The sequence below is a fragment of the Pagrus major genome, chromosome 6 (assembly GCF_040436345.1).
Source record: "Pagrus major chromosome 6, Pma_NU_1.0".
Lineage (NCBI taxonomy): Eukaryota > Metazoa > Chordata > Actinopteri > Spariformes > Sparidae > Pagrus > Pagrus major.
In genome coordinates this window covers 36,583,734-36,611,430 of record NC_133220.1, presented here as the reverse complement: position 1 = coordinate 36,611,430, position 27,697 = coordinate 36,583,734, and the positions used below count along the sequence as shown (strand labels likewise).

Genomic DNA, 27,697 nt, shown 5'->3' with positions numbered 1-27,697 from the left:
GGTTACTGTAAACATGTTCATTGACACACTACACATACATGACAGAATGTAAAGAGAATATACCTTCACTGTGTTTTCCTTCAGTGTTTCTTTTTTCTTTTTGAAACACGATTGTCTCTCCTTCTCCTTTAAACAACTGAAATTCTGGAATGAAGCCAATGCACTGTGGTTCCTGCTTCAAAGAGAGTCCAATCAAATATGATTAAGACAGTGCTGTCACACCGGTATGTCAAGTTAAGTTTTTTTCCTGTCTCCATGTTTGTTTTGTGACTTCCTGTTTTATTTTGGAAATTAACTCTCCTCTCGTTTCAGGTCACTTGCCCTTCCTCATGTGTCACCAGTCTGATTGTCTTCCCTGATTCCTGATCGTGTCCACCTGTTCCCCATTACCTCATGTGTTCATATAGTCGGCGTCTCCCTTTGTCCTGTGCCAGTGTGTCATGTCGTGTGTTGTGAAGCGTCACTCTCGTCATAGAAATACCATAGTCTCAGTCACAGTTTTTGCCTCGCTAAGAGAGTTTTTTGTTGACCGTTTGTCATTTAACTTTTCATAGCCTCAGTTAGTTTTGACTTCTTCCCTTTTGTAGTTTTTCCCTCCTCGGAGGCGTTTTTTGTTCTCTTCGTTTTCATTGTTATCTCTCCCTAGAAGATAGGATTTTCAGTTACTAATTTTCCTAGCCAACCCTCCTTTGCGAGGCGCTTTCTGTTTTTGGGCCTTCAAAATAAAGTATCTTTGCCAGCTCTGCATCCGAGTCCAAACTCTGAGTCATTCTTGTCAGTACACACTGGCCAGCATGGACTCGGCAGAGCAGGACCAGCTGACTTTGGCGCTGCGCTCCCAGGCATGCCGTCTCACGCAGCAAGAGGAGCATGTGGCCGCTCTCGGCCAAAGTGTCAGAGGACTCGCTCACAGTCAGGATGAGCTCAAAGCCTCCATGGCCTCCCAGGTGGGTCTCCTCAGCGCCCAGATGGAGCAACTCTGCGCTCTTCTGACGAAGGGCGCAGCTACAGTACCCGACCAGGCCACCGCTACATCGGAGTCCCCTCCCACGCCCCCTGTAACAACACACGCCGGCGCGTGCCCCAGGTTGGCTCCCCCGGAGCGATATTCCGGGGATCCTGGACAGAGTAGGTCCTTCATCGTGGAGTGTGAGATCCACTTCGAGCACTCACCCCAAGATTTCCCCACCGAACGATCCAAGGTGGCCTTTATGATGTCTCATCTCACGGGGAGAGCCCGGGCGTGGGCCACCGCGGAGTGGGCCAGGGGCTCAAAAGTGTGTGGTTCGGCCCAGGAGTTCACCGGGGCTCTCAGGACAGTCTTCGACCCAGTGGCGACCGATCGGGAGAAGGCTCGGGAGCTCAGCGGACTGAAGCAGGGTGGAGACCCTGTTTGTGATTACGCCATTCGCTTCAGGACTCTGGCGACGGAGAGCGGATGGAACCCTACAGCCCTATATGACACCTTCCTGAAAGGACTGTCAGATCCCATTCAGGATCTGTTGGTTCCGCTGGACCTCCCCCCGGACCTCGACTCCTTGATTGCCCTCGCCATTCGTACCGATAACCGCCTGCAGGAGCGCAAGCAGCGGCACGGGGCCAGGGTGGTTCCTGCCGTCGCGCACGGCTCTTCCCCGGTTCCCCGGTGCGCCTTCCCTTACCGGCATCCTCTCGAGGAGCGTCCCCGACTCTCTTCCAAGCAGGAGGAGGAGCCCATGCAGCTGGGTAGGACCCGGCTCTCTCGGGAGGAGCGGCTACGGCGCACCCAGGAAGGGAGGTGTTTTTACTGCGGCGCGCAGGGGCACCTCGTCGCCGCCTGCCCCGTGAAAATGGATCTAACGGTGAGTCGTATCACAGCCGTCACCCCCACCTCACGCAAACTGACTACCGTTAAAATCATACATCTAGGCAAAGACTATAAAGTAGATGTGTTAATCGACTCGGGAGCTGACGAGAGTCTTATTGACAGGGGGTTGGTTCAGAGACTGGGGCTCCATGTTGTGCCACTGAATATGCCTATTAAGGCAAGCGCCCTGAACGGGAGCGCGCTTTTTGACATTTCCCACATCTCCGAGCCGATAACCCTTCAAATAGCTGATCATTGGGAACACATCAAACCGTACGTGATAGACTCACCTCGCCACGCCCTCATCCTCGGATACCCATGGCTAGAGCACCACAACCCCAGCATTGATTGGCGCACCGGGTTTATTACGGGGTGGGGGGAGGATTGTAAGGACCGCTGTCGTAAACCAGAGCCCCAAGATGCATTAATGACTGTCTCTGTTAACTCTGTCACAGACTCGGGGATCTCTGACCTGACCACGGTGCCAAGCTGCTATCATCATTTAGCAGAGGTTTTCAGCAAAAGCAGGGCCACAGCCCTTCCTCCTCATCGCCCCTATGACTGCGCGATCGAGCTCTTGCCAGGCTCCACCATCCCCAAAGGTAGACTTTACTCTGTGTCTGGGCCTGAAAGACAGGCCATGAAAGATTATTTAGAGAACTCTCTGAAGGCTGGATTAATTCGGCCCTCCTCATCCCCAGCTGGGGCGGGGTTCTTTTTTGTGGGGAAAAAAGATGGCACCCTTCGACCCTGCATAGACTATAGCCCTCTCAACGAGATTACAGTTAAAAACAGATATCCCCTTCCCCTCATGAATTCAGTATTTGACCAACTCCAACAAGCGCAGATCTTCACCAAACTAGACCTGCGAAATGCCTACCACCTCATCCGCATCCGGGAGGGGGATGAGTGGAAAACAGGATTCAACACCCCTAGCGGCCATTACGAGTATCTGGTCATGCCGTTTGGCCTCACTAACGCCCCAGCTGTTTTCCAAGGTATGATTAATGACGTGTTGAGAGACTTCTTGGATCATTTCGTCTATGTTTATTTGGATGACATTCTTATCTACTCTCCCGACCTTGAGACCCACCAGAGACATGTCAAGCTTGTGTTACAACGTCTCCTAGAAAATAAACTGTTTGTCAAGACAGAAAAGAGTGATTTTCATGCCAAAACCATCTCCTTCCTCGGCTTTATCGTAGCCCCTGGAAGGGTTCAGATGGACCCGGCTAAAGTTAGCGCTGTAGCGGAGTGGCCCACACCAGATAGCCGCAGGAAGGTACAGCAATTCCTAGGATTTGCCAACTTCTACAGGCGGTTTATCAGAGGCTTCAGCGCAATAGCAGCTCCGCTCCATGCCCTCACTTCTCCACAGGTGTCATTCCACTGGTCCGCCGATGCAGCTGCAGCCTTCAAGGAGCTGAAGCAGCGGTTCACCACAGCGCCCATCCTCACACTTCCCGATCCCTCTCGCCAGTTCGTGGTGGAGGTGGATGCATCCGGTGAGGGGATCGGGGCCATTCTGTCTCAGCGAGCAGAGGCGGACAACAAGCTCCACCCCTGCGCCTTCCTGTCTCGACGTCTGACGGCACCTGAACGCAACTACGATGTGGGAAATCGTGAGCTGCTGGCTGTGAAGGTCGCTCTGGAAGAGTGGCGGCACTGGCTGGAGGGGGCACAACACCCGTTCATGGTTTGGACTGACCACAAGAATCTCCAATACATAAAAAAGGCTAAACGGTTAAATTCTCGCCAAGCCCGCTGGTCATTGTTTTTTAACCGTTTTCAATTTTCTTTGTCCTACAGACCGGGGTCCAAAAACACTAAGCCCGATGCCCTGTCCCGTCTCTTCAGTCCCGAGCCCGTGGCCACAGAACCAGAGCCCATCCTTCCACTTAGCCGTGTGGTTGGAGCGGTCACCTGGCCCATAGAAGCCGAGGTGAAGCAGGCGAATGGTGAGACCCCTCCACCTAGTGGGTGCCCAGATAATCGTCTGTTTGTCCCTGTTAATCTGCGCCCACAGGTGATCCACTGGGCTCACACGTCCCTGCTCACCTGTCATCCGGGTGTACGTCGGACCATGTACGCCATCTCGCAGCGGTTCTGGTGGCCATCCATGGAGCCGGAGGTCAGTGAGTATGTCGAGGCATGTCCAGTCTGCGCCCGAAATAAGAACTCCTCCAGAGCCCGCGCAGGCTTACTGCAGCCTCTCCCCATTCCTTCCCGGCCGTGGGCGGAGATCTCCTTGGACTTTGTCACGGGCCTCCCGGTCTCCAGAGGTAACACTGCGGTTCTTACCGTGGTGGATAGGTTCTCTAAGATGACTCATTTTATAGCTTTACCTAAGTTGCCGTCAGCCAAAGAAACCGCTGAAATCATGATGAACAATGTCTTCAGGATTCATGGCTTCCCACGGGACATCGTATCAGATCGGGGGCCCCAATTTATCTCGCGGTTCTGGAGGGAGTTCTGCAAGCTGATCGGAGCCACTGCAAGCCTCACGTCAGGTTACCACCCTGAGGCTAACGGCCAGACTGAGCGCCTCAATCAGCAGCTGGAGACCGGCCTCCGGTGCCTGGTGGCACAGAACCCTGCGTCATGGAGCAAACACTTGACATGGGTCGAGTACGCCCATAACTCCCTTCCCACTTCGGCCACTGGTATGTCCCCTTTTCATTGTGTTTTTGGTTATCAACCCCCGGTCTTTTCTGAAACCGAACCCGAGGTGTCTGTGCCCTCCGCCCATGCCCTAGTCCGTCGCTGCCGCCGCATCTGGGCCGCAGCACGCCAGATGCTGCTACGACAAGGGGACCGGGTTAAAAAGGCAGCGGACCGAAGGAGGAGACCGGCTCCTGTCTACCAGCCCGGCCAGCGAGTGTGGCTTGCAGCCAAGGAACTGCCTCTTCAGGTAGAATCGCGGAAACTGGCTCCGCGCTTCGTCGGTCCGTTCCCCATCACCAGGATTATCAACCCTGCAGCTGTGCGTCTCCGTCTGCCCCGGTCCCTCAGAGTACATCCCACCTTTCATGTGAGTAAGATCAAACCAGCCAAAGACAGTGCCATGATACCAGCAACCAAGCCACCTCCGTCACCCCGAATGGTCGAAGGGGGGCCAGTTTATACAGTTAAGAAGCTGTTAGCAGTGCGCAATCGGGGCCGGGGCAGGCAGTTCCTCGTGGACTGGGAGGGGTACGGACCTGAAGAGCGTCAGTGGGTCCCGGCCCGGCACATCATGGATCCTGGACTCATCGAGGACTTTTTTAAAGAGCACCCAGATATTCCAGGGCCGTCTGGTATTCGGCCTTAGGGAGGGGGTAATGTCACACCGGTATGTCAAGTTAAGTTTTTTTCCTGTCTCCATGTTTGTTTTGTGACTTCCTGTTTTATTTTGGAAATTAACTCTCCTCTCGTTTCAGGTCACTTGCCCTTCCTCATGTGTCACCAGTCTGATTGTCTTCCCTGATTCCTGATCGTGTCCACCTGTTCCCCATTACCTCATGTGTTCATATAGTCGGCGTCTCCCTTTGTCCTGTGCCAGTGTGTCATGTCGTGTGTTGTGAAGCGTCACTCTCGTCATAGAAATACCATAGTCTCAGTCACAGTTTTTGCCTCGCTAAGAGAGTTTTTTGTTGACCGTTTGTCATTTAACTTTTCATAGCCTCAGTTAGTTTTGACTTCTTCCCTTTTGTAGTTTTTCCCTCCTCGGAGGCGTTTTTTGTTCTCTTCGTTTTCATTGTTATCTCTCCCTAGAAGATAGGATTTTCAGTTACTAATTTTCCTAGCCAACCCTCCTTTGCGAGGCGCTTTCTGTTTTTGGGCCTTCAAAATAAAGTATCTTTGCCAGCTCTGCATCCGAGTCCAAACTCTGAGTCATTCTTGTCAAGTGCATGGATTACTTTAAACCCTTTTGTTCACTGATCCAGCATTTTGATCTATACTCATACAATACAGTACTGAATATGGACAGGGTAAGCCTAATTAAAAAATAATGAATCTTTGAAATGTTACCTTCACTTGTGCCAGGCTTATCGGCATCATACATGAATTTGATATTCTTGCCACATGAACTGCAGAATGCCGTTTCAGAATGCAGGTAATATCCACAAAAAGGACAATACATTGTAATCTGTAATAAAAAAACAGAACCATTAGGCTAGCACCCAGAATGTAAAATGAATTCGCTAAATATTAATGGTATGGCACATACAACACTAACTAGGCCTCTATTGACTGAAAAGGATGAAAGGAAACAATGATAAGATTAATGTTTTGTTTATCAATGTGCTCTGCATCCTGTACCACATCACCATAAGAATCATGATCAACATTATCCTTTCTAGAGAAGTGGGGGGACATTTTTGCATTTCATAGAAATTTGTAGACAGCATTTTTGTGACTGTATAGGAAATCACAATAAATCATGTAGCTGTGTGCTTGAATGAAAAGTAGTGTTTCCCTCTTCTCTGGGTTAACAAACTCAGAGTTGTCAGTAAACTAGGGCCCTGTAAATCAGATTTGACGCTCGAGACATAATGTTACATTATAGGACCCACTAGTCTCGATAGCAATATCGATAAGCTCGGACCTTATTGATTTTCGGGTTCCTTTTAGAACCGGGTCTCGTTCCCCATCCCTAGTAACGAACAATATCTTACTGTCATTTCGATGTTTCGATGTGAAGGAATGGACAGTATGAATGAGGAGATGAACCGGTGTGTCAGATAGCTTCTTCAGGGTCCGCAGGAGGTGAGGAATCACAGATAAACTCATAGTTTGTTGCATAAATTAACTTACAGCAGTTACCAATCTAGGGTTTAACGTTATCTGCTCTCGGTTTCTGAAACAGAAAATCCAGAGTTTCCCTCATCTCATGCTTAACATAACGTTACTCAAAGTTTTCCCTCACCCCGCTTTCTGAAACCGGGCCCCGCTTAACGTTACTCATTGTAGGTTAGATGGCAGAGTATATAAATATAAAAATAAGGACATTGTCACAAATGAGCAGTGTTGTTCAATCACATAGAGATAGTTATCATAGTTAGCTAGAGAACAACGTTTCACTTACTTATCACAGGGGCAAGAGCTGTCTTCTTCTATGAGGCTGCTCTTCTTCTTCCGTTATGGGTCACTTCCGTTGTAGTTCACTTCCGTTGTGGCTTTTGTATTTGTGTTGTGACTTTTGTATTTGTGTTGTGACTTTTGTATTTGTGTTGTGACTTTTGTATTCTTGTTGTGACTTTTGTATTTGTGTTGTGACTTTTGTATTTGTGTTGTGACTTTTGTATTCTTGTTGTGACTTTTGTATTTGTGTTGTGACTTTTGTATTCTTGTTGTGACTTTTGTATTTGTGTTATGGCTTTTGTATTTGTGTTGTGGTTTTTGTATTTGTGTTGTGGCTTTTGTATTTGGCCTGACACCTCTGGGCCGACGTACATTATATTGAAAGGTGTTCCTGATATTCTGTCCCTCTCATGTCTTCAAATGGGGTGGACAAAAATATTAGAAACACCTCTCAATATAATGCAGTCCTGTCCAGCAACACTGCAAACTACAACCTCAATAATTAACATGTAGTTTAATTAATAACTCTCTGACAGTGTCAATCAAAAATGAACATTATTATCTAACAGACATTACATTATTATTTAAAGGTAGAATTCACGGCACTAAATTGCTCCTCTAGTTCTTGGGAACTGACACTGACACTGATATTTACAGATTTACAATCAAAACAGTCAGGATATGTGGCTTTAGTATAATCAACATACCAAAACAGTCCATCATATGAAATTCCGCTATTCTTAGCTGAAATAGGTTTTACTTACTTTTTATGGCATGCCTTGAATGCATTGAAGCACCACTCATAATGGAGAAGGGATCACTGAAAAGGAGGCTTGTGTGTGTTTTCAGATGTTGTCCTCCTCTTCGTCACACCAGCATCCTGTGGGTCACTCTCAAAATATGGGAAGCAGGGATAAGCAGGTCACATGCACTGCATAACTTTAATTAATAGTACTAAAAAGTAAAAACATTGTAGTGACCGTAGACTCCCAATGGCAGTGATAAAATGGATGGTTTGTCCTAGAAACTTAAGTAATACTTAGAACAGTTTTTTTAATTTGAAAAAAGGCCTGGTTTTAAAAATTAGACATTATATAATATGTTGCAAGGACTCACTTAAATTGTAAAGCTTAACATTGTTTAATAAAATATTGATAGTTCTAAAATAAAGGATCCTCACAGAAAGATATACCTCAAATATTGGAGGCTTAGTATAGTTTGATATACTTCACCAGTCTTTGAGGCCAGTATGCTACAGACTATTTGCTACATGTAATAAGACTGAAGTTGAACGAGACTCGCGATAGATACACACCGGTATTTACATCCTGCTGTGAGTGTCAAAGTTTCAAATCACTAGTGCAGGCAGATCCCTCTTGTGTTTGTGTGTCGCTCGGTCGCTCAAAGCAGGAAGTAAATACCGGTGTGTATCTATCGCGAGTCTCGTTCATCTTGTCCGGCGCGGCTTCCGTAGTGCAAGCGGCTGTGAGGGAGACTCGCATGCACGCGGAGCGTGCCTCCAGGCAGATATAGCATAGTGACTGTTTAGGCTAGAAAAATGTACTAAATGACGTTGTTTCGAGTAAACTCTGGATGTCGCCACTTCAGGACACTTGGATTGCAGCAGATGAGCAGTATGGAGGAATATTACAAAGTTTTTGTGTAGTTTTATGGACCTTTTCCTCTCGGGCGCCACTTACGCTCGTTATATGGATTATTCCTGCCGGAGGGTACCCCTGCGGGTCTCCAGCTGCACTTTGAGGAATAAGAAACTACACCGGACTTCTCATCAGCATGAGGGTGAGTTGATAATGACTGAATTTTGTTTTAGAGTGAACTACTCCTTTAAGGGGATCTTAAGATCTTTGAATGACAGTGTGTTTCATGTTTGAATCAATGGTGGGATTTAAAATTTAAATAACTAGATAGATGTATGTAATTAAAGGTGTTTGTATTGTTTTATTTTCAAAGACACATTTTAAGTATATTTTTTTCTTTATTTATCTTAAAAATGTGAAAAAATGTAAATAGTATTTTGTATTTGAAATAGATCATTCTAATTTAAGAGATGCTTGTATGTGTGTGTTTATTGCAACATCAAAGCAACCCACCGAGCATTTTCCGGTCTAAAAGACGTCTAATAGACGTCTAAATGGTCCCTAGACGTCTAGGCTAAAATTGGTCTACCACTGGTATAAAAGTGAAAGTTTTTTAGACGTCTAAGTTTATACTAGCCGTCTAATAGACGTCTAAAAGACGACTACGTCTAGACATCTTGTCTAATCATAGACGTTTAAATAACCGCTAATATACGTCTATTTATAGACGTCTAAATTTAGACGTTTGCCAGACGTCTATTTTTATACCAAATGTATACGCCTCGTCTCACCTTAGACGTTTAAATAACCGCTTATATACGTCTATTTATAGACGTCTAAATTTAGACGTTTGCCAGACGTCTATTTTTATACCAAATGTATACGCCTCGTCTCACCTTAGACGTTTAAATAACCGCTTATATACGTCTATTTATAGACGTCTAAATTTAGACGTTTGCCAGACGTCTATTTTTATACCAAATGTATACGCCTCGTCTCACCTTAGACGTTTAAATAACCGCTTTTATACGTCTATTTATAGACGTCTAAATTTAGACGTTTGCCAGACGTCTATTTTTATACCAAATGTATACGACTCGTCTCACCTTAGACGTTTAAATAACTGCTAATGAACGTCTATTTATAGACGACTAATTTAAGACGTTTACTTTTATACCATATTTAAACCCCATTACAAAATCTAGCCGTCAATTAAACATATTATATGGATATTATAATAAATCTAGATATTTAAGTAATGTAATTACAATCTATCAAATTATTAACAAGAACCCTATATTAAAAAGGACATTAAAGTTGTCAAAAATGCATCATGACCAAATTTAACCTGTGATCCTTACCTTGATGTAGTTGCAGTATGTTATGACAATCTATTCACATGTGTTTTTTTGGTCTTTTAAATAGGTTTCAGTAACACTAATGTCATGCTTATTTTACCACTGGATATAAATATATCTCTTGATGGGAACATTAACCAAACTATCCTACTGTAATCTCAATCAACCTACATTTATAAAACAAATTCCAACCATCACAAACATATGAAAGTGCAATATAAATATTTTTAATTCTTTTACAAAATAGAAAATACAAAACATGGAGGGAGGGAACAAGTGGATCAAGAAGAAGGAAGAAGTAGTAAGGATGAAGGGAAGGAATGAAGGAAGGAAGGAAGGAAGGAAGGAAGGAAGGAAAGAACCAAGGATGGAGGAAGTGAACAGATTGGGTCAATTTCAGAGTCAGAACAGAACAGGAGGGTTAAAAACATTATAAATTTTAAAAGAACACCCTTCAACTGTGAACAAAAAGACAAACAACAACTACACCGATGGCTTGTAGCCCCCTCCACCGCTGCGAGCTGGGGCCTGCTTGAAATGTAGCCCCATTGCTGAGGCAATGCGGTCATCGGTGGCATCCTTGAAGGATTTTCGTACAGCTTCTGCAAACAAAGCAATAAAATAAATGAAGAGAAATTGCAGGTGTGGTTGCCTATTGTTTTACCTGATGTCACAGAGATACTATCCAATAACAAAAGGTATACATGGTTTCAAAGGACTTGACTCAATGGGCATTGGTCACCACCCATTTGAGACTTGGGGCTCTAGTTTCATAAACCAGGCGCAGTCGCGCCAACGGGGGGCACTTTACAAGTTCGGTGCACGGTGCAGCTCGGTACAGGCACTCCTCCCGTCCCTCTACTCCTACCGGCGCAAATGGCAAAGGAGAGGGTGCAAGCCCGTTCTTCACCAATCAAATGAGCTCCTCTCCTCACCTTTAAATGCGCCGCGAGTGATGCGCACTGCAATTTTGTCATTTCGACATGGACGAGGGAGACAGTGATGCCAGACAGCCAAACAGGAGGAAACTGATGTTTTGGTCCGGGAGGTCCAGGCTCACAGTGGCCAAATACATGGCAACATGTACAGACCTCCACGGACTGAGCAGAAGTAGTCTGGGAGGAGGTTATTGTTAATCAGATTTGCCCTGCGTTGACCATGTGTGAAAAAATAAACCAACAAAAAACACACCCTTTTCCCACTAATAAAGACGCTAGTATCCTACATTTAAAGGAGCATTAACGCAAATCCACGGCCACTAGATGGAGCCAGTGGCGGAGCATATCAGATATAAACAAGTGCAATCAGTTGTCAGAGAGAGAGCAGCCTCGTTTGGTGATAAGAAGAACAAGTTCTCTAGTGTAGGACATGAGGAGAAAAAATATGCACCCCCCCCCCCCCCTCCCTCACCATGCGATTGGGGAAAGGAAAAAAAACTCCCTAGTCGGCACGGCAGCTCTACGTCGCGCACAACCACAACAGCTACAACTTCCTCCTACAAATGCACGGAGTACGTGCAGACCTCAGTCCATGAGTTTCATGTCTCAGACCAGATCATGTAAATCCAACTGCAGAAATATCTGGGGGACGGGAGCGCCGCCATAACCGTAGTAACTCACACACAGACGCATACACATGTCTGGAGAGGAGCAGCCTCTCTGTTTTCCAAAACTACGGAGTGGGAGACAGTGATGCCCGGATGTGTCAACACGTTAATAACGCTGAGAGGACAGCTGAAGAAAGACACAGGGGCGTGGAGAGAAGTGTTCTACCGAGCGATTCAGTGACTGTAAGCAGCCTGACACTGCTACATTACTATTTACTGTTGCATTTTTCCGATTCGGAGTTTGGTTTTCCGCGTTCCGAGTGCAATTAAACGCAGCAAGCGCCGGGCCGGCTTGGATCATAACAAAGACAAATTCTGCATTTGCCCCACGGACACTATACCGTTTTCTATTTTCTTTGTAAATTTATTTACAGCTCCCCCCGACCCATCTTTTGCATATTTCAGCTTATTATTCTTCTTCTTATTTTATGCCATTACTGCTGTATTTGCGATAATGCTCCTTTAAACCCCTGTAACCCCTGTGCACAGATCACATCAACATAAAAAAAATAGTAATGGGGATGAAACCAGAAGCAGCTGTGCGTAAAGGACGCATCGCAGAGCGTCTCTTTCTCTCTCTCTTTTTTTCCGGAGATGAGCAATGCCGAATATATATTCACTCTCTGATGCTGTTTGTGGTTGGCTGAGAGAGATGTTAACTTGTTATTTTGCATCACGTTTTACTCTGTGTTAAATCAGGCAGGTTGAGTTCCATTACACATGCCAACCGCCTTTGATCTGACATCAGATGTGACGGGACAATCTATATAGATATAGATGTATGTGCTGATTAAGATCATTGCATTGAATAGTGGCTGTTGTGATTTTTTATTGCATTAAAATGTGCCTGAACCTGTGGAAACCTGCCTGTGAGGTCTTGGTGACGTGTGCACTCTGCGCCTGTCAGCCAAACTACCACTGCACTGCCTTGCGCCGAGAGTAGACCTGGTTTTAGTTGGCAAGCATTCAGCGCACCGTCGGTGCTGCTCTTTGGCACGAAACTGTCACTGCGCCAAGCTGAATGTGACTCCTCCCCCTGCTGCGCCGCCACACCCATCTCTGCACACCTCTGTCTACCAAACTGCAAACCAAGCGCGTGCTGCACTGCGCTGGACAAAACCTGCACTGCGCAGTAAGTCTGTAAAGATAAATTAATAAATAAAGCCTGACTATAACTGTATTATGGTTCCCTTTCATGAAACAACACCAATTAAAGCAGAAGTAAGCGATATATTTGTGTTAATATAAGTCTTAAATAGTTATATCTTCCGACAGCAATCACTTACATAGAGTGTTTGGTCTGAAACACGGGTCTCTCAGTCACTCTGCTCTGCTCTGAGCCGAGGAGAAAACATTTATCGTATCCTACAGTTTTTATCCAATGAGGAGAGAGAACGGCATGCAGGGCTGTGTGTGCAGCCAAGGGACGCCATGAATGTGGTGACGTAGGGACGAGGACTGTTATGGTGCTTTCAAGGCAACTCGTAACTCGTGTTTTTCCGACCTGTGAAGTCGTACCAGTTTGATCTGGTACGAGTTCACGGGTCGGAAGTTACGAGTGGCCGTTATAGTGACTTTCACTGGTAAAACAGGTCGGAAAAACACGAGTGGGTTGCCTGGAACGCTACAAAGTCGTAAGTCGTGACTTGAAGCTGTAATTTACGATTTCAAAAGCCTGCCTGGAACGCAGCATTAGCCAAAACGACCGGACCACTTACTTCTGCTTTAAGTTTCATAATTGTCAGTATTACAGAGTTTACCTAGTACAGTCCAGACAAATTGTTGTTTGTTAATATCATGTCAGTCACACATTTTTAACATGAAGCAATTTCCAAATAACTAGCAGACAGTTTTTCTATTTACCTGTGACCACAGAGTAGAAGGCCGTCTGCGTGAAGGCCCTCTTCTTTTGTTTCCCACCTCCAAGCATATTGAACCGAGTCATGATGGTGTTCATGAAGAGTCTGCAACAGATAAAAAATGTAGACAATTGTTAACAGTAAACTTATATAACTTGTATGACACTACCACATTGTGACCACCCACTATTATGTTGTCTGTTCTACAGATATTAAACTTCTATGTGTAATCATACCTGTCCATGATTTTGTTTGTGCAGGTCTTTATATCTTTCCCTCCGATATGGGACAGCTTTGCAATCTGTATGATATTAAAAATTATCAACATTGTGAAAAACATGGAATTACTTAAGAAAACGCTTTTCAAAGTTGAATTCAGGGACTCTGTTCCTTTAGGTAAGGAAAATGTGACCCTTACAAGTCTGTAACTGGGAGTTTATGAAATCAAATACACACTGCTGGTTCCATTTGGTTCCATTTGTAAGCTGTCAGAGTAAGGTGAGACCCTAACACCAAAAATTTGAGAAACAATGATTTAAAGCTGTACAGAAATGGCCGTTTTTCGCCGAGTTTCCACGAGTTGCCGCACAAGTTTACCCGAGTAAGGAAAACAAATTTGATTGTTCGTTATCGAGCAGGCGGGATATTCAGTGATTGGGGCTGACTGAGACAGAGCTCGGTGTGCGTGTCTCAGACGTTTGATTGACGGATGACAGATCCAATATCAGTGACTGATGAATCGTGAGCAACGTGACGTATAATCCGTGCACCTGCATTATCCAATGCGAAAAAAACCTACCCCACTTTCACCCCTGATTTACTCGAAAATAGAATTTTGCACAAAGTCTGGGCTGCATCGTCTGATAGATGAGTTATTACTCTAATGTTAAGACCCACAGTGGGCTCAAAATCTATTTTCTTTCTGTACACCTTTAAAGCTTTAATATTGTGATTTACCATTGACTTTCGTATATCTGCGTTTCCTTCAATCTCCTTCGACATCAATTCGAAAGTCTCCATATCTTTCATGGGCAACCTTCCAGTTTCAGGCTCACTTTCATTTGAGTTGAGGGCCTTCAACTCCTCAAGGATCTCCATTAGGGTCTCCACAACAACCATCTGAAACTCATAAAAACAGAAATGAAAATAACATAATCACATCTTTAATTAATACAGAAATGACCATTCTATATTACATTAGTTTAATCCATTTAAATAATAATTCCATTCTTACTTTTTTCCGTCATGGGGTACACCCTCTTCCTAGCTGTTAAATAAAAGAATGAAACAATAAATGTTAGCTGAAAGTTTTAAGTTAACTATTTTGCGATTACAATAAACTTTGCCTTGTTTGAAAAAGTATGTGGTATTCTGCATGTCCTTTGTGATATGTTATCCTTTAATTTGGTTGTTGTACATATCAATAAGTAACATTTCTTTTTATAAAATTTTGAAATAGTTCTTTCTATAAATAAAATTGGCCTTTGACTTTCGCTCCGATTGCCTGAGAGTGAAAGTCAAGGCAATTACATGTCATAAATGCAACATCACTATTCAAGATTGCAATTGCAATCTATGCATTTCACATATGCTCTTAATTGACAGGGGCTTAAAATAAGCAAACATACAGTAAGTATATTCAAACAATTTGTAAAACATCAGTATGCAAAGATAACACAAGGCAGTTGTGATTACTTCTATAAATCAAGATTAATTCTATAGTCAATCTGTACCTTTTGGAGTCTGGACATTTTTAGGGACAGATGCTCTTCTAGGAGTCTCTGTTGGGCGAGGGGAAAAAAAACATACTCATCTTATTTAACAAGTCACCGGCTATCATTGTTTAACTCATTACACAATACATTTTTATCTTGTTAAGTGCTTTGTCTTGCCCTGTTGAGCGTAAAACAAGTAAATAGCACATTCATCATCCACATCATCGTTACAGCAAATAAAAATCTACTTGTAGGTGTCCAGCTTTTTGAGCTCACACTTGAGCCACGGGTCACTATTGGGTAAAAAAATGAAATTACATGTCTTAATTACATCTTTGTCATTCCATCTGAAAATCTCTCAACTTTGTCATCTTCACTTACTGTTTGATGTCTTTCCAGCAATGATAGCCTTAGCTATTTTGGAAAGCCGGCCGCTGACATCTGCAAAAACAATGCCATTATTTATATCACACCTATTGGATTCAGATCTCCGATATAAAATGGAAAAAAATATTCTCCAAACTGGAGTGCAAATATTTGTTGTTGATGAAAAATTACACATTTCTGAATCACCATTGTGATCACTGCTGTACAAATATTACCTTGTGTGGTAGAAAAGGCAATGGGCTCTATGCACAGCTCCACTACTTCCTGAACTTAATGCTGCTCCTTTATTTCCCGTCTCACATAATTGGGCAAACTGATTCATCCAGGTGTGTCTGACCATTGTGACTACTCAGACGCACCTGGATTAATCTGTTTGTCCAATAATGTAAGACAGGAAGACAGTCACCATTGTGATCACTACTTAGTAGGGGTGGGAGAAAAAATCGATTCATGTAAGAATCGCGATTCTTATCCTCTACGATTCTAAATCGATTCATAATCGCTCGCCGGATTAATGCCTGAAAAGCCAATCAGTGGCGAGGATTTAGTCACGTGACGGTCACGTGATCTCATACAAACAGTCTCGGCGGCAACTTTAACACAACATCATCTGGCACGGAGGAAATATGACCCATTACTTTCAATGCGGCCGCGTGTCATCATACAGAGCTCCGTGTGAAACAGCAGGAGAGACACAGCCCGAGGGGGAACCGGGACACAACGGGAGAAGCAGGTCCGAGCTGTGCGCCGTGGAGCCACAACTGTGCTCTGCACATTGTTTTGGGTTGACGCTGAACAGTGTGGCTCCCCGGCGCACAGCTCGGACCTGCTTCTCCCGTTGTGTCCCGTTTCCCTCGGGCTGTGTCTCTACTGTTTCACACGGAGCTCTGTCCCAAAGGGAAGCTGTGTGTGGAAAGACGTCGCCTCCGAGATGTAGAATGTGTATTATAGAAGAGAAACATACATTTCAGGACAGAACTACACGTCGTGTTTTCCAGCCTCCTTTCATATTTAAAGCAGAAGTAAGTGATATATTTGTGTTAATATAAGTCTTAAATAGTTGTATCTTCCGACAGCAATCACTTAGAGTGTTTGGACCGAAACACGGGTCTGTCAGTCCCTCTGCTCTGCTCTGAGCCGAGGAGAAAACATTTATCGTATCCTACAGTTTTTATCCAATGAGGAGAGAGAACGGCATGCAGGGCTGTGTGTGCAGCCAAGGGATGCGCCGTGAATGTGGTGACGGAGGGACGAGGACTGTTATGGTGCGTTCAAGGCAACTCGTATTTTACCGACCTGTGAAGTCGTACCAGTTCGATCTGGTACATAGACTGTAAAAAAAGACGTACTGGTACGAGTTCACGGGTCAGAAGTTACGAGTGGCCGTTATAGTGACTTTCACAGGTAAAACAGGTCGGAAAAACATGAGTGGGTTGCCTGGAACGCTACAAAGTCGTAAGTTGTGACTTCAAGCTGTAATTTACGATTTCAAAAGCCTGCCTGGAACGCAGCATTAGCCAAAACGACCGGATCGCTTACTTCTACTTTAATCGAGGAGGGACAATACCTGGAGTAATAATCTCAGCTGTCAGGATGTGCAACCTTGGTCTCAAAAAAACCCAGGGAAAACCACCCTGCACTACTGTGTGCATGTTTTGCAGAACATGTATGAAGCACTTAATAATATTAAGAATGTTCAGAAAAACTGTGTAGAGATGTCCTGCTTAGCAAGTAGAGTTTTACAACATGTTTTTTTTTTTTTAATAAAAAAGTTTTTAAAAAATGACATTTTAAAGGATATCATCAGATTATTATCAGATAATTGGGGGGGGAAAATGATGAAGATTTTTTTGCCCATATTGCCCACCTCAAAGATGTAGTAGTTTAGTTCCAATATATGGTTATATGGTTCCAATATGCTTCTGAATAAATCTGCAACATGTATCGTGCATTTTTTGGGGGGGAAATGTGGCTCCTGATAATAGTCTGTAGATATCATCATCATTCAACTTTTTCATATGGTCTGGTGTTCAAAAAGCAAACAAAAAATTGCACCAAAAAAATTGAGAATCGTTTTGAATCGAGAATCGATTTTTAATCGCATCGTGACTCTAAGAATCGGAATCGAATCGTGACACACCCAAAGATTCCCACCCCTACTATTTAGTACTTACCCTGTGGGGTCCTGACAGGAGTACAGATGGGACTGCGTGTATCGCATCCTGTGTGTAGGGGGGGAGAAAACGGCATAAATCACATAACTTACAACCCATACCACAGCAAACCAACACTACACTGAATTACTGTATACCTTCAGGAGTCCTGGCTGCAGTGTGGACACGAGGTGTGTTGCCGCTAGTATTCACTGTCGGGGTCAGGGGATATTGAAATTAATATTTTTACTCACTTACAGTGTCACCATTGTGAACATTACTATACTTAACAAATACCTTGTGTCCCGCCTGTCACGTTGACAGGTGGTGGTGTGTGCCATTGATTACGTGCAGGGAGAGAAAACGCATGGAAATGTTACACTAGCAATATTGGTCACATTAGTTAGTTTGATATGCTGTATAGGCAGGTTAACAAAAAACTTGTGTACTTCGTCTTCTCCTGCTGCACACTGACGTGTTTTGGTGACCTAAGGAGGGAAACAAAAATATCAAACTTTGTTTGTAGACATGAATACTTAAGACAGGCTGTGATTTACATGTATGTTAACTAGAGCTGGGTATCGAACTTCGGTTCTTTTGTGGCACTGACCGAAGTGCTTAGAGTATCAAAACATGCCTCGTCTTTCGGTGCCAAGTAGCGTTACCCGGAGGTTAATCACGTGATCAAGATCTGATTATGCTGTCGGTGATCGGCTGCAACATTAGGTGGTTGCAGCATGCAGGGTGAACGTCCTCTTTTACCCACACATGTCAACTTTTTACGTCCAGCCCAGGGCGTCCGTTTTTTAATTTTTAATTTTAGAAATTCATGAAAATGTCAGGTTTTCGTTGTTTTTCATGTGCTTAAATTGACTGCCGCTTTGCACAGAATGCTCTGGCATTTTGTTACGATTGACGTAATTCCCGAGAGGCTGCCTCTCTGTGCGGCTCCGTGACATGCACATATAGATTCTGTTCTCAGCTATTTCATGTTATCAGCCCCTCCTGCCTCTTTCTGTCGCTTCTGTATGCGCGGCTCCGCAACGCGCACATACAGAGGGAGCAGATGTCGGAGCAGCGTTGCCTCTCCTCGCTAAATGCTGAAGTGCAAGTGTAGCTGCACACGGGGGCGGACTGGACATCTCTGTGTGTTCTGGAGAATCACAACACGGCTGGCAGCCATCACATAGTCGCCGTTTCTTTAAAAAAAATAATAAGCCCACCTGACAGCAATGTTTAGGGGAGACCAGAGACAGTTGTAACACTTTTTGCATTTTTCCTCAACAAATCAGAAACCCTTAGCCTATTTAAAAACCTTAATGTTTCAAAAAAAAATTATTCTAAATAAAAGTGACTACAATGAAGTTGAAACACATGCCAGGGTGATCTACCTGTTGAGTCTTAGAAAAGCTGTTGGTTGGGATAGAAAAATACAACTCAGGATTTGTACCGTAATGTAATATAATTTTCATTTTTTTAAGAATTGATATTATAAAATTGGTATCGAAAAAAAATATCGTTCAGGAACCGGTATCTTAGTGAAGGTATCGGTATCGAAATTTTTTGATTGATACCCAGCCCTAATGTTAACTAATCACCAATTGGGCTTAAGGGGAATATTTTGAAATCAATGAACATAGTATTTGTACCTGGTGTGGATGTATACTTTGGCGCTGTTAAAACTGTTTTCAGGGTGGGCGTTGATACAGCTGGGGGATAATTATTATTATATATTAAATAAATTTAGTTTAACACAAAAAAGAGAAAGACTACAAATAGAACGGACAAGATTACAAACTCACATGATAGACGTGTGATGTCGTCGTCGTCATCATCATCATTGACATCATCAGCTGGCGGATTCCAAGCTAATGAGGAAATGGGAAAATAAATGTTCACAATTTAAAAAAAAAAAGACATTGATTTCACTTCACACAAGTGGACAATTTGCACTAGTCTTACATTTTGACATTTCCATAGAGCTCTCTGGTAGGTCACTACAGCTCTCTGGTAGGTCAATGGAGCTCTCTGCTTTCTCGCGCGCGAAGAGGTCCATTGAGTAGGGGTTGTCTGGGCCAAAAAATATAACAATTGTTTCAAGTAATGCAAATAATGATTTAGTCATATACCATATTCAACTTTGACGTCTGAAAAGGTGAGGGACATATGTCTTTATGGACAGTTACAGTCAGACATATTTGCTCAAGTTCAAACTCTTATGTTTGTAACAGATAAAATCACAATTAATAGGTTACAGCCGTTTCTTAATTACAAACAAGTACTGATGGCCAATAACATTTGGACATGTAAATAAAGGACTAAGTTAGATAATGTTGAAATAAAATAATAATCACTGTGTTTAGTATTTGCACATGACAACTGAATATTATGCATTATGATTGAAATTACACTTTTCTAACAACAAATCTAAGTTAAAGGTTCAGAATACACCAGTTTTTCTTCCTGCAGGAGACGCTGAGTTCATCGTCATCAGAGCTATAAAGCAGTGCTGACTTATCATAAAACTTATCTGTTTCTTTCAGTGCAGCTGGTCTTCTTCTGCAGTCTCCACAAATCAGATTTTTATGCCAAAGCTTATTATATTATTTGCATGTTAAGCAACATACAAGTATTAGTAGTAACCTAACCTTAGTAACGTTACTCTAAACATGTCGTAATAATTGCTCAAGTATACACTGATAAACATACATTCACGATTAATCGATTGTTGTAGTTTAGTTAGACACACAAAAGCACATTAGCATTATTAATTACCTGTGCTTGGTTGTTGTGGAACAGGACCTTAAAAAAAACATGTCCACACATATAACATTAAATTCATATTAATCTTTACACATATGTATACATGAATTCAAACTCTTTATATGTGTATTTCAATTTACCTTTTGAGACCGCTGTATTCCCCTTTTGGCGCTTTTTTGGAGGTGAAGGATTATTTCGACCTATAAACCGATGACATGTACATAGATTTTTTTTTTAAATGAAATGAGTAGTCATAATTACGTCATGTTTAATTTCTATCAATACTAAAATAGCTGGTCATCCTCTTTTTTTTCAAAAAAAATTCAGTTTTTTTTTTAATGTGTATTTCTATTTACCTTTTAAGGGTGCTGTACTCGACCCCTTTTGGTATTTTTTGGGGGGTGAAGGATAAACTGGACCTAGAAGTCAATGAAATGTACATACATTTAAAAATTATTGAAATTAGTAGTCATAATGATTACTTGATTACCTGATTACCTTGTACGCAGTCAGGGTACTTTTTTTTTTTGATGATCCGGGTCGTCTTCCTCATAGACATGTTTTAACTTCTGCAAAAAGAATATAATTAATTTCTGTTCATTCATTAACAATCTTCTATCTGTAGAAATATTAAAATTGAGTACAAAAGTAAACATAAGAGGGGCGTCGTGTGGCGTAGTGGTTAAAGCAGGCGCCCCATGTACAGAGGCGTAGTCCTCACTGCAGTCGGCCCCCGTTCCAATCCCGCATCGGGCGCCGTTTACTGCATATCATTCCCCCTCTCTCTGCCTCCTCATTTCCTGTCTGTCAGCTATACTATCCAATAAAGGCAAAAATGAAAAAAAATATACTAAAACTAAAAATATACTAAAAAACAATAAAAGTAAACATAAGAGCAGTGACCATCAAACACATTTCAATTTTTTTTTTTAAATTTAATTATTTATTTACTATTGTTCTGCTGTCCTGCCCCCCCCCCCCCCCCCCCCCCCCCCCCCCCCCCCCCCCCCCCCCCCCCCTTTTTGCCATATCTACCTCAGAAGTCCAACATACTTATGCTCATCACACACACGCATGCACACACACTTACACACACAACGCGTATCCTAAACAAAAACATTGTCTTTGTTATTTCAATTGTGTAATTTTATTTTATTTTTCGTTTATTGGTCTTTTTTGTTATTTCATTTGATTGGTTATAATAGTTATCACTGCGTATTGTCTTGTCGTGTGTTGCTATATATGATTGTTTTTCACCCCTGTCTTACACACTTTTACACTTGTATTGTTTATCACCTGCATTGCACTATAAAGAAAAAAAACACATTAATAAACAATGGGCCTGATAGACATTGGCCCACTAGAGTGCAATTCCTGATGGCCTCTCTTGCAAACCCACCATTTATTCCATGCTGTGTAGAAGAGGAAAGATGGCAAATCCCTCTGAATGTGAAAGGCAAACTGCCTTCCTTAACAATTCTTTTTTATCAAGCAGTCGTCGATGTGCTTGATCCATTTGTCCGTCCACGTATGCAATGTTTATGATCTTGGACTGGCATGGTTTCTCAAAAAGATCCTTAGCATCATCCAGTGTAATGACATCAGCCACCAGCTTGCCATCACCCCTCTTCTCCCTCACAAACGCGATCTCTTCTTCAAGGATGAAGCAACTGTCTCGATTTTTAGTTGAGACATAGTACCCCTTGAGAGATGATTTATTGCTTTGCTTTGCTTGCTCCAGTTCTGCAATTCTTTTGGTGACCTGTGCAATTGGATTTTGCCCATTTCGAACCATTCTTTTTATAAACTGCAAATGGTTCTCAAAGGGGAATGCTGAAATGTCGTTCAAGGAGCATTTGAAACCCATCACGTCTTCATGCAGGTGCAACAAGCTGTGGATGTTGTAGACACAAAAGGTGGTTCCATAAAAATCTGCAGAGTTCTCTACAAAGTACTTCAGTAGATTTCTGGAGTACTCCAGATATGCTTCTCTCTTCTCCAGATCTGAGTCAAGCAGGATAGACATACCAACTGTCAGACATAAGAAGTGTTGATACTGGTCATCTGACAGTATGTCTTTCAGCACAACTGGACCCGTGTAGAGAAGAAACTGGCGGAATTCTGTGGCTTTCCACCGATCCAAATCCACAACAGACCTTGGTTGCCTGGCAAATTCTGACGGCATTTCTCCTCTGAGGGCCAATAATCGGGTGGATAGTTCGTCTCTTGAACTTTTCGGCAGTTTGCACTGAGCAGGACCTTGAATCAGAAAAATCAGCAGCCTCTTTACTACACCAAGGCAAACCACATGCATGTAGTCCAGCACAAATTGGCTGACACACCCAACTCCAGCCGTGATGAGGGGCGAAGCTTTTTTCTGGTGGACTCTGTATTCAACCTTGCTGAATTTTTCATCTGTTCTGTTTTCTTGTGTAGCGTGGTCAGTGTAGACCATCCTGCTGTCCACACGAATGGCTGAAGCGTTGCAGCGTTCACATGCCTGATACGCATTGTGACCTTTGATGCACTTTACAAAAGCTCTTGCGGGAGAGTCACAGATGAAGGAGTTGATCTTGACCTGGAACTGCATCCCTTGATGATCAATACCCTTTTCTTGAAGGTCTACCAACTCCTCTAGGAAATCCTTTAGGTACTCCTCTACTGGTTCTGGTTTCTTATGCCCACAAAACAGAGCAACAATAAAAGGGTCAGAGGTGTGAAATTTGGCCAAAATTGGCCAAAACTGTTTGTTACTTGATTTGAACAGGGGAACACCATCGATATTCATGTCCAACATGACAGCTCCGGTGAAAGTAGGATGTTGCTCAAGGAATTTACGGATACCTGACTCCAGTCCATAATAAATGTAGTCACCATCACACTTCTTAATGCTGTCTACATAACGTGGAGTCTGTAGAAGGGTGCGGGCATCTTTTGGCAAATTGTGGCCATGTTTGCGGAGTATGGCTATCATTTTATTTACACTGCTGTGTGTCTGCTTTGTTTCCGTGGCCCAAGATGCCAAATCTTCTCTTAGACTTGTTTGTCCTTCTTCTTCTTCAACATCAACAAGCTCCGTTTCTTCGTCACTTGTATCGGGATAATCTTTGTATCCATAGTCCTCCCGTCTATAAGGCTCATCAACCATTGTCTCATCTAGATGCAGGCCAGATTGATATGAACCACCCTCCTCCAGTGTGTCACCAGAATCCAGACTTGTACCACTCTCCTCCTGTGTGTCCATGTCCACCAAATCGTGACTTGCACTAGCTTCCTCCTGTGTGCAGCCCAAGTCCTGTGGGTCAATGTTCTCCTGTGGCAAATCTTCATCACTGTCAAAATTCTGTAGAAAAGCTCCAGTTCTAGTACGTTTTTTCCTCCAATCCTTTAAATAATTGGAGGCCATCGTAATTTTGCTGGAATGAAAATACCAGAAAAAAAATCAAATATAACAAAATGCTTGAGATACAACTCAGGCACATCTATTTTAGTTACACTCCATTGATACAACACAAAATTAACAATGAATACATGCGTGTGTGTGTGTGTGTGTGTGTGTGTGTGTGTGTGTGTGTCACGGTTAAGGGGAGGGGAGACCTTGAAGTTAAAAAGTTGGCAAAGCAAGGCAAGGCATCTTTATTTATAGCACATTTCATACCAAGGCAACTTAATGTGCTTTACATAAAGACAGAACATTTTTAAGAAAAAAAAGAAAAGAGAAGCATAAAACAGAATAAAAACAAACACACATTAAAAGCAGAGTTAAAAGCAAGAGCAAATAAAAGTAAAATAAAATAGATGAAGTTAAAAATTCTTAAAAGGAGCTCAGCTAAAAGCATGTGAAAAGAGAAATGTTTTTAACCTGGATTTAAAGGTGCTTACAGTTGGGGCTGATCTCAGTTCTGCTGGTAGTTGTGAGCAGCATAACAGCTAAATGCTGCTTCACCATGTCTGGTCTGAACTCTGAGCTCCACTATCTGACCTAGATCTCAGAGCTCTACTGGGTTTATACTCTACTAACATGTCATTCATGTATTCTGGACCTAAACCATTCAGTGATTTGTAAACCAGTAGCAGATAAACACTGAATTAACTAACAAATCAACACAATGGTCATGCTTTTTTAATACTACATCCACAATGAAAATCTATGAGTAAGTTGTATTTCAATGTACCGTAATAACATCAAAACATGTTAGACACTGAGACAATAAACACTATAGACACTAGGATATATAAAATTATGTACAATACATCTCAAAAAAATTGTAGTAGCTTAAACAGCTGCTTTACAAGCCATAATGTATTAGGCTACATACATTTTTTTTTAAAAGGGTAACGTGTTTAAGTACATGCACACAGCATAAATGATTAGAAAAAAAAACAATTGCTTTTGAAATGTAGGCTACTCCTGGAATCATAAACTTTAAAAAAAAAAATCCAAATGATTGAAAAAAGCAAACAACTAAGGTCATGTGGCATTACATGGCAACTTAACCCTTAAAACTTACATGGACCTAAAATACACCTGGAAAGATTGCTGCTAGCTATATTTTAATCAATTTTTGGTTTATATTTTCAGGTAGTAAGTATTATGCATCATATGACTCAAGAAAATCTGCCATTGTATGTGCTACTGTGTAAAGTCTCATTTAAACCTTACTTTTGGCTGAGCATGCCATATTTCACAAACGAACAAAAATCGCCCATAAAAAAAGTGTTATGTTGAAAATCTCCCTAGTCAACCAGAATTTTCTTTTTTTTTTTTTATTTTGAAAAGTTGTACAAAGGTTTTGTCAACATTTATCTTATATCAACAATAATAAAGGACCCTGGGAAAGCGGGAAATCCCGCGATTCAAATGCAGTTTACTGCTCGTCTCTATCACAAACGGTTCAGAAATGTATCATGTTTTGGAAAGAAAATGCCAATGATATGCTTGTACTAGCAGGTAAGCCATAGCTAGCGAGCTAGCAGGGCAGGCAAGCCATAGCTAGCATATCAAATATATCGTCGGCATTTTTAAAACGGATTGATGACAATTAAATGAACAAACATTGCAGGAAAAAGCAGCATTTCAATAACGTTACCTTGACCACTCACCTATGGGAAGCTCTTCTTCTTTTCACACACTCTCTGCTCTCGACCGGTGCCCACAGACTGTAAAAAGAAGCCGGTGCCCAAAAGCATAGACGGCCTGAAGTCGTTTTTGATCTTCCCGAAACTGATTTCCGGTCCACAAGACAACTTCCAGCGTGTTGCTGCCTCCTAGTGGGGAGGGGAGGGATCATAGAGGGATCTGCTGACAGTATCTGCATAACTGTCCCCGATCACCTTTAGTGCAAATTGCCATTTTATTTTACTGTTCACCAATAATTCTTTTTTCAAAGGAATTATTTGCATTAATGCTCAATAAACTTTATTGCAAACTGCCTTAATTAGGCCTATAGGTTAATAGTGATATCTAAATATTTCTAAACATGGTTGGCATATGCTTAAAAAAGAAAGCATAAGATGTAAACATAACATAAACAACATTAAAAAATAAAGATAACTTAATAGTTTAAACCTGGTCTAAATCTAGATGCTGATTAAATGTCTAAATCAAGGCTAAATCTAAACTTCACTGTATATTGATCAATGGTCATTCAGATGATTTTAGTACAATATTTGGACACCATTGTGCAACTTGCAGTTATTTCTTTGGTCGGTATTCATTATTTAATGTATTTAATTCAATCGTCTAGATTTGGTCTAAAAATAGACGTTGATATGAGGTCTTGATTTAGACGTCTAAATCAAGTCTAAATCTAAACTACACTGCACTTTGATCAATGACTGTTAAAAATGTATTAATCCAGCATTTGGCCATCATTTATACAATTTACAGTTGTTTTCTTTGGTCAGTATTCATTATAATTCAATCGTCTAGATTTGGTCTAAAAATAGACGTTGATATGAGGTCTTGATTTAGACGTCTAAATCAAGTCTAAATCTAAACTACACTGCACTTTGATCAATGACTGTTAAAAATGTTTTAATCCAGCATTTGACCATCATTTATACAATTTACAGTTACTTTTTGGACAGTATTCATCATTTAGTGCAATCATCTAGATTTGGTCTTAAAATAGACGTTGATAAGAGGTCCTGATTTAGACGTCTAAATAGAGTCTAAATCTAAACAACACTGTACATTGATCAATGACTGTTAAAAATGTTTTAATCCAGCATTTGGCCATCATTTATACAATTTACGTCTAATGCTCAGTGGGAACCTTAGGTATGTTGAACATCAAAAGCCAGAAACAACAGAGCAGTCATCCCACAACTACATGTTTGAATTCTTTGGTACTCTCCAGCCACCAGCTTGCTCTCAACTAGTCTTGCTAGCCACACCGTCTTGCCCTCTTCCTGCTCTGCCCGCTACACCAGCCTATCGCTTTCTTGCCACTAATCCAGCCCAATATGAAGGTGATAAATTACTACTTCAGCAGTATATGCATCTTGAACTATTTTTAAAAGAAATGTTTTTGATTCCACATCAAAGTTGGGCGAAAATACTTAGGCCTACTCTTGTTGTCTGGTAAGGATTTTGCCAAAGGATTACTCGATAGGTATACAGTAAAAGTACTTCATAGTATTCATGCAAGTAGTCTAGGAAGTACTAAGTTCAGCCATATATGAATCTTGGACTACTTATGGAAAATAAGTTTTTAACTTAAGCAAACGCGAACCACGGCTGGCTTGACCGCAGTTACCGTTCTAGGATCCCACGTGACTTCTAAGTGTCACACTGCTCACTGCTCTCAGATTGAGAATAATAATTAGTAATCAAGGATCATACATATTTAATTAGCATTAAAAAATGAAACAACATAAACAGTGATGTATATTTTGTACATGATTGTTAAAAGATCCAGGCTCTAAGACAGTTGATTCAATATCAAAAATCATCCACAAGTCGCCAACGTTCCTCGGTTAAGCCCACAGAGAGAGAGAGAGAGAGAGAGAGAGAGAGAGAGAGGTGTGTGTGTGTGTGTGTGTGTGTGTGTGTGTGTGTGTGTGTGTGTGTGTGTGTGTGTGTGTGTGTGTGTGTGTGTGTCTGAGAGAGTAAGAAGCACAGGGGAGGGAGAGAGAGAGTCACAGTGATGGGGCTGTCGGTGTGTGCCGTGCGGGAGGACTGATTGATATATTTCTTTACATTTTTCATGCACACTCGGACTGCCGTCATGTTAAATGATTATTTTTTGTCAAGTTTGGTTGTTGACTGAAGCATGTCACCGGCTGCATCATCAGTGAATTCGTTCATTTGTTTTGCATCAGGATTCATCATCATCATCTCGGG

General features: G+C 42.2%; 1 protein-coding gene across 4 annotated transcripts; it reads right to left on the bottom strand.

The window, feature by feature from the left end:
- Nucleotides 1–10,071: 10,071 nt before the first annotated feature.
- Nucleotides 10,072–25,540, bottom strand: LOC140997486 (uncharacterized). Of its 4 annotated transcripts, none has more exons than XM_073467409.1 (19): nucleotides 25,453–25,540; nucleotides 20,848–20,918; nucleotides 20,706–20,768; nucleotides 20,490–20,549; nucleotides 20,362–20,388; nucleotides 19,549–19,656; nucleotides 19,389–19,454; nucleotides 19,236–19,295; nucleotides 18,036–18,074; nucleotides 17,884–17,895; nucleotides 17,745–17,798; nucleotides 17,608–17,655; nucleotides 15,428–15,487; nucleotides 15,065–15,112; nucleotides 14,566–14,598; nucleotides 14,289–14,458; nucleotides 13,568–13,632; nucleotides 13,336–13,436; nucleotides 10,072–10,468 (listed from the first exon to the last, which is right to left on the bottom strand). In XM_073467409.1, exons 2-19 carry the CDS (start codon nucleotides 20,906–20,908, stop codon nucleotides 10,350–10,352), a joined length of 1,194 nt encoding a protein of 397 aa, XP_073323510.1. In that variant the 5' UTR covers nucleotides 20,909–20,918; nucleotides 25,453–25,540; the 3' UTR covers nucleotides 10,072–10,349. The 4 variants fall into 4 exon arrangements, with proteins under 4 accessions (XP_073323510.1, XP_073323512.1, XP_073323511.1 ...); XM_073467411.1 differs by having other exon boundaries at nucleotides 10,072–10,465; XM_073467410.1 differs by lacking the exon at nucleotides 25,453–25,540 and adding an exon at nucleotides 21,749–22,032.
- Nucleotides 25,541–27,697: the final 2,157 nt, after the last annotated feature.